The sequence below is a fragment of the Salvelinus sp. IW2-2015 genome, unplaced genomic scaffold, assembly GCF_002910315.2.
Source record: "Salvelinus sp. IW2-2015 unplaced genomic scaffold, ASM291031v2 Un_scaffold2308, whole genome shotgun sequence".
Classification (NCBI taxonomy): Eukaryota; Metazoa; Chordata; class Actinopteri; order Salmoniformes; family Salmonidae; genus Salvelinus; species Salvelinus sp. IW2-2015.
In genome coordinates this window covers 50,523-58,310 of record NW_019943634.1, presented here as the reverse complement: position 1 = coordinate 58,310, position 7,788 = coordinate 50,523, and the positions used below count along the sequence as shown (strand labels likewise).

At 43.7% G+C, this 7,788-nt stretch overlaps 1 protein-coding gene across 1 annotated transcript in view; it reads left to right on the top strand.

Annotated features, from left to right (window-relative positions):
* The window catches only part of zmp:0000001236 (mastermind-like protein 2), a 101,063-nt gene extending 93,548 nt beyond the window's left edge, over window positions 1-7,515 (top strand). The window contains exons 4-6 of the mRNA XM_070440210.1: window positions 4,145-4,354; window positions 5,801-5,906; window positions 6,050-7,515. Coding sequence (XP_070296311.1) covers window positions 4,145-4,354; window positions 5,801-5,906; window positions 6,050-6,975 — 1,242 coding nt within the window. The 3' untranslated portion in view covers window positions 6,976-7,515. The remainder of the gene's footprint in view (window positions 1-4,144; window positions 4,355-5,800; window positions 5,907-6,049) is intronic.
* The last annotated feature ends 273 nt before the right edge of the window (window positions 7,516-7,788 follow it).

Genomic DNA, 7,788 nt, shown 5'->3' with positions numbered 1-7,788 from the left:
GAAATACATAAACAACACTTTACATGCCCAACACAACACACGCCGGCATAAATAAAACGCGTGAAAGCACAAAGCGAAGAAGGACCAAACAAAAATAAAAACCTAACAACACACCCCAAAGACACGAAGACAGGAAGACGGGAAATCAATAAATGAGTCACGAACTAAGAGCAACAACAAACATGCCCTGACTAACAACAAACAGCACAGTGGTCATTGACAACACATACACGACTTTCATTTTTACAAACAAGAACAACAACGAGTGTGTTATCACATATAAAGCACAGAGATAGCAGGTCAAACAACACTAGAAAGAGACACTACATACAAACCACACAATAGACTAAACTCTGAACTAACATTAATACTCAAAACCATATCAATCAACAACACAACCAGATATAAATCACTTGACAGGATAAGGAGCGGACAACAGATGAATCACTAGAACCACTATAAATGTCAGTCGAATGAGACTACTTACAAATCAATCATACAACAGATGCGTTAACACAACCAAAAACACAACACAGGACAACAGAACAGCGAGCAAACCACCACGGCTGCACCACAGAGATGAAAACATCACACAAAACAACAGAACAAACACAAACACAAAACAACACAACAGCAAACACACAACACTAATAATAGAACAACAACTAACACAAACACACATCACATTACAACTACATGGGAAACGAACTTTTATTATTCAATTGCGTTAGGTAGAAGTTGGATCGAGGTTATCATTTTCACGTTTTGGATGATATATGGAAAGAGGGAAGATTTTGGGCGACTCTGAGATACTACATGCGCCAAGTGGGGATACCCACTGATCTAAGGATTCATCTGAGGATTGGACCGGTACTGGTATGCCACGGTGAAGGGTGAAAGGAACGTGAATAATGGTTTTGAAGTGAATAGTTTCTATTATGGAAGGTTATAGTGTATTGTTATTATTTGGAAGATGTTTGTAGACTTGTTCGGGATTTCAGTGAATCAGTAAGGGTTTGTTATATCGGTAGTTATGGTCTAGATCTTGCTGATCAAGTTTCGACTTTACGATAATAATTGTTAATATAGAACTTGACATGGTGAGGATAGTGTATCCTCGTATATAGCGGCTGCTAGCTCCAGTGTTGTTGGTAAGTGCGTAGTATTTTCTTCGATCGATATCCTAATATACCGGTAGGATGTGGAAGTAGTATGAGATCTTGCTCTTTATAACACTGTAGCCTATTGCCGTTTGGAGGATATTCAGTTCTCCCTGTCATTTAATTTTTCATTACTTTTCTATAAAGCGAAACTTATCTAGGAATTGTGCCCATAACTACTAATAAGAGTATAGTCTGTGTGCTTCCTGTCCCGAAGACGAGTGTCTTTTATTTCTCATATATAGTAGAGATGACATATGAGTCTATAAATATTATGAGATAGAGGATGTTCACTTGCCTTCTTGATCAGGCTTGTTCTTTATCTTGTCTAACCATGTTCTTACTCGTGGATCCTTGTAGTTCCCAAGTTACCTCTTCAAAGCTGATAGGTATCAGTTAGGTTGTCCCTTTGCTTATATTCTCAGATCGCGCTTGTGCTGTATATAATGTGTATATGTATACAAAAGTGATGGATCCTCGTTTCAGCCTCGTAAAGCGCTTGAATTAGAATAAATATAGTTCAGTTTTTCTCATGATAGCGGTGTTTCGGTGTTGCTTGTGATTGTGATTGTGTTTGATTGTGGTGTTGTTATTTGTTGTTGTGGTTGTAGTTGTGTGTGTTAGTTTGTTGTGTGTTCTGTTTCCTGGTGTGGTTGTTTGGTGTGTTTGTTGTTGTGGTGGTTGTTGGTTGTTGTGTTGTGGTGTTGTTGTGTTGTTGTTGTGTGTGGTTGTTTGTTGTTGGTTGTGTGTGGTGTGTGTTGTGTTGTTTGGTGTTGTGGTGTGTGTGTGTGTGTTTGTGGTGTTGTTGTGTGTTGTTGTTGTGTGTGTGGTGAGTGTGTGTGGTGTGTTGTTTTGTGGTGGTGTGTTGTTGTGGTGGTGTGTGTTGTGTGTGTTTGTTTGTTGGTGTTTTGTTGGTTTGATGTGGTGTTGTTGTGGTTGGTGGTGTGTTGTGTGTGTGTGTGTTGTGGTGTGGTGGTGTGTTGTTTGTGGTGTGTTGTTGTTGGGTTGTGTGTGTGTCGTGGTGTGGTGTTGTTGGGTGTGAGTTTTGTTGTGGTTGTGTGGTTTTTGTTTGTGTGTTGGTGGTGTTGTTGTTGTGTATGTGGTGTGTTGTGTTTTGTCTTTGTGTGTGTGTGTGCTTGGTTTGTTGTGTGTTTGTTGGTTTGTTGTTGTTGTTGTGTGTTTGTTGTGGTGTGTGTGTGTGTTGTGTGGTGTGTTGTGTGTTTGTTGGGTGGGTGTGTTGTTGTTGTGTGTTGGTGTTGTTGTTTGTGTGTGGTGGTGTGTGTGTGTTGTTGTGGTGTTGTTGTTGGTGGTTGGTGTTGTGTGTTGGTGTGTGTGTTGTGGTTGTGTGTGGTGTTTGTGTTGTGTGTACTGTGTTGTATGTTGTGTTTGGTTGGTTGTTGTTGTTGTGTGTGACCATTGTGTTCTACCTAGGCTGTATTAGGTCGGTTCGTCTTTAAGCGGTTATCTGTCTGATGGTAGCTTTAAGAATCTGTTTAATGTGTATAATGGTTAAGGTAACTGTTTTCTTTCTTCTATTTCGAGAGTGTGAAGTTGTAAATACGTCAGACTTCAATTTATTTGGTTCTTGCATTGATGTGCTTGTTTTCTTTACTTGTTGCATGTACCTGTCTTGCATGACCTGTCGTCTTAATTGTTGGATAGCTTTGTCTTCACGATGATTGAGTTGTCTTGCTTTAAGACTGTGTTTGATGTTTTGTTGTCTTATTAGATCAGAAATAGTACTTTGCGCTGTATCTTGATGCATTGTATGTGGGAGAACCTTGTCTTAAGACTGTATTGAGTGTACGCTTGTGTGTCGACAGTATATGGGTGGTCTCGCTGACACCACAACACAACAACAGAACACAACAACAAACTACAACACAACTACAACACAACAACAAACAACACCACAACAACACCATCACATCACAACCTACATGGGGGAACTGAACGTTTTATATTCAAGCGTTTAGGAGAGCTGATCGAGGATCCATTTCACTTTTGGATCATAATGAATAAGGAACAGGGGCGACTCTGAGATACTACAGCCAAGGGGAAACCCAACTGATCCTAGATCAGCTGAGGGATTGGAACGTACAAGGTATCCACGGTGCAGGGGTGATAAGAACTGATCGGGAGTGATATTTTATTATATATTATATGTATTTATATATTGGAATAAGAACTGTTCGGGGATCAGGAAGCAGACAGGGCTTTGTTATACGGTAGTTATGGTGCAGATCTAGGATCAGTTTCGGCTTTTAGATAATAATTAATAAGATTACATGGACAGGGAGGAACTGATCCTCGATAAGCGCTGCTAGCTCAGTGTTTTGGGTAAAGGAGCAGTGGTTGTTCAAGGGAGGTAAGCGGCAGTAGTCATGTTGCAGCAGGGAGGGTAGAAACTGAACCTCCCTAGTCGGCACGCAGTTCAGTTCCCGCTGTCTCAGGGATTATTTCCATCCTCGTCAGAACCATTTGTCAAGGGAACAGCTTTGCCTTGAGGAGGACTAGTCTCCCCCCTGCCTCCCCCCTGAAAGAAGCCTCTCTTTCCCTGAAAAAGAACCTCTCCCCCTTGAAAGAAGCCTTTCTCCCCTGTCTCGCCCCCTCCCAAAGGAACCTCTCTCCAAGTCTGTGTTGCTGCTTCTGGGGGAGTGGCCGTAGCCTCCATACAGAGAGGTGGTGTCATTTTCACACCAGATCCTTGTGGTTTGTTATGGAGGTTTGCCCTCTAGTGGCAGATGTGTGGTATTGTATTGTTTTTGACGGGATAATACCTTCAGTGGGCTACTGAACCAAGGCATTGAATAGAGATACTTCCGTACCAAGGTATTATTCATGTAAATTAAAACATTGAAATTGATCTTGCAACTTGGTTTCAGATCCCATGTACTGCTTTCTCCTGCTGTTGTGCCCTTGAGCAAGGCACTTATGTTGAAATAAAGATCACCTTATTTAACTCTGCTTTCCTCTCTAACCAGATGCCTCCTGGGCCTCGTCTGCCCACCAACAACAGCCTAGTGGGGATGTCAGCCCAGACCCAGGCCCAGGCCCAGACCCAGGCCCAGCCCCAGGCCAACCAACATCCCCCTGCCCCTGGCTCCAACACCCAGCAGAAACCCCCAGGACCAGGGAAGACCCAGGTCATGCAGAGACAGCTAGCCCAGCAGCAGCACATCATCAATGACTCTGTGAGCTCTAGGTTATCATGTTAATATCAATTAATTTGTGTGCTCTAGTTATCATGTTAATATCAATTAATTTGTGAGCTCTAGGTTATCATGTTAATATCTGACTCTGAGCTCTAGGTTATCATGTTAACATCAATTAATTTGTGAGCTCTAGGTTACTCATTAACATCAATGACTTTGAGCTCTAGGTTATCATGTTAACAGCAATGACTCTGTGAGCTCTAGGTTATCATGTTAACAGCAATGACTCTGTGAGCTATAGGTTATCATGTTAACATCAGACTCTGTGAGCTCTAGGTTATCATGTTAACATCTGACTCTGAGCTCTAGGTATCATGTTAACAGTAATGACTCTGTGAGCTCTAGGTTATCATGTTAACATCAATGACTCTGTGAGCTATAGGTTATCATGTTAACATCAATTACTCTGTGAGCTCTAGGTTATCATGTTAACATCAATGACTCTGACTCTAGGTTATCATGTTAACATCAATGACTCTGTGAGCTCTAGGTTATCATGTTAACATCAATGACTCTGTGAGCTCTAGTTATCATGTTAACATCTGACTCTGAGCTCTAGGTTATCATGTTAACATCAATGACTCTGAGCTCTAGGTATTCATGTTAACAGCAATGACTCTGTGAGCTCTAGGTTATCATGTTAACAGCAATGACTCTGTGAGCTATAGGTTATCATGTTAACATCAGACTCTGTGAGCTCTAGGTTATCATGTTAACATCGACTCTGAGCTCTAGGTTATCATGTTAACAGTAATGACTCTTGAGCTCTAGGTTATCATGTTAACATCAATGACTCTGTGAGCATTAGGTTATCATGTTAACATCAATACTCTGTGAGCTCTAGGTTATCATGTTAACATCAATGACTCTGAGCTCTAGGTTATCATGTTAACATCAATGACTCTGTGAGCTCTAGGTTATCATGTTAACATCAATGACTCTGTGAGCTCTAGGTTATCATTTAACATCTGACTCTGAGCTCTAGGTTATCATGTTAACATCAATGACTCTGAGCTCTAGTTATCATGTAACATCAATGACTCTGTGAGCTCTAGGTTATCATGTTAACATCAGTGACTCTGTGAGCTCTAGGTTATCATGTTAACATCAGTGACTCTGTGAGCTCTAGTTATCATGTTAACATCAGTGACTCTGTGAAGTCTAGGTTATCATGTTAACATCAATGACTCTGAGCTCTAGGTTATCATGTTAACATCAGTGACTCTGTGAGCTCTAGGTTATCATGTTAACATCAATGACTCTGTGACAGTCCAGGTTAACATCTCTGTCTTACAAAATGTTTCACTTTGGGAACTCAGAGACAGTTCCCACGTGTTCCCCTTCAATCCCACCCCTGATGATTGTATTCGAACATGTATACAAAATGTCATTGTTGTCTCCTTGTCTCTTTCTGTTGTGTGTCAGGACAAAAGCAATAGTAGCCAGGATCTGTTTAACCGGCATCTAACCAGACCACCACCAGACTATAAACAGCCCAGAGGAATGGTCCAACCGACCGGCCTTTTCACAGGTACATCATTCATTTCAATCATTCATTGCTTCCATGTAGGAAGGGGGAAAAAACTGTATTATGGCTGTTAATGGTTTTCCATCATTGTTTGTGTCTGTATGAGCCAATCAGAACAGAATCAGAAACAATCTCTGTGTATTCAGGTATGAGTTCCTCCCAGTCGTTGTCGACCAACGGGTCTGACCAGAGTGACCTTCTATCCATGTCCTGCCACGTGTCCAGCGGCCCGGGGTCCAAGATGACCCCTCCTCCCACGGACTGGAGGTTTGGAAGAGGCCCCCACACCCACCAGATCCAACAGCACAACAACCAGACCAAGATGGGGCTAGGAGTCGGAGGAGGACTCAACCAAAACAAGTCCAGGTTCCCTGGTCCTCCCAACGGCCAGGGTAATGGGTTTGAGGTGGGTGGTCTTACCAGTGTACAACATCCCTCAAGGACATCAGTAGGCCAGCAGGGTGGAGGGATGCCMAGTCAGGGGCAGGGTCTCGGGCTGGGGGGTGTGATGGGCTGGCCTCCTGGAGCTAAAGCTCCCATCATGGGGCCTGGGTCTCTCGGGGTGAGGCGGCTCCCGAACTCGCTCCAACCCCAGGGGGGCCAGTCCCAGTCTCAGCTCGACATGTCCAGCCACCAGTACCCTCCTGGCCCCCGGCACATAGGCCCTGGCCCACCCAACCAGGTGGCACCAGAAATGGGCATGCTGCCTCTGAACCCAGCCCTCCGCAGCTCCACCACCACCACCAACCCCAGACCCAGCCAACCCATGATGCCTCCTCTGCCAGGGCTACCAAGCCTCAACCAGGCCTCTCCGGAGCAGAGGGTTCCCGCTGGGAGCAGCACCATCGGGGTCTTCCCAACACATAACCACAACCCTGGCGGAAGCTACCAGAACCAGAACAGCAGGGCTGTTAACCGACTGACCTTTGAGTTCCTCCAGGAGGGAGACAACACCGTCCCAGGGATCAACACTGACTCAGACTTCATTGACTCGCTGCTGAAGTCCGGATCTGGCAACGACGACTGGATGAAAGACATTAACCTCGATGAGATCCTGGGCAGTCACTCATAAAGTGGGATGAAGTGGGATTGCATGAATAGGGCCCAGAGTTTTTCCCTGCAGCTCTCATGAATTCAGGTTCATTCATTCTTCAAGTCTCATGAATTGGGGTTCATTCCAGAGAKTTTTTCTTGAATTGGGGTTCGTTCCAGAGAGTTTTTCTCTGCAAGTCTCATGAATTGGGGTTCATTCCAGAGAGTTTTTCTCTTCAAGTCTCGTGAATTGGGGTTCATTCCAGAGAGTTTTTCTCTTCAAGTCTCGTGAATTGGGGTTCATTCCAGAGAGTTTTTCTCTTCAAGTCTCATAAATTCAGGTTCATTCCAGAGAGTTTTTCTCTAGAACAATTCAACAGAATTGGGGTTCATTCCAGAGAGTTTTACTCTAGAACACAACAGAATTGGTGGCCAGTTTTTCCATCAAAAAATTCCATAGAATTGGGAGAGCTGGTCAGGAGTTTTTCCAGGTTAGATGGGCCATGTGGTGTGGGAAAACTCCTGGCCTTAATTATAGGCTCCAACTTCCCTCTTCCTGGCCTTAATTATAGGCTCCAACTTCCCTCTTCCTGGCCTTAATTATAGGCTCCAACTTCCCTCTTCCTGGCCTTAATTATAGGCTCCAACCTCCCTCTTCTGGTCAGGATAAACTCCAGGACCCATCCATAAAGACTGATAACTGCAAACGCAGAACTTTCCCCATACAGAGACTATGGATGGCCTTGCATGCATCTCAAATGGCATCCTATTACCCTTTATAGTGCACTACTTTTGACCAGGGCCCATAGGGCAATGGTTGAAAGTAGTGCACTATATAGGGAAACAGGGTATC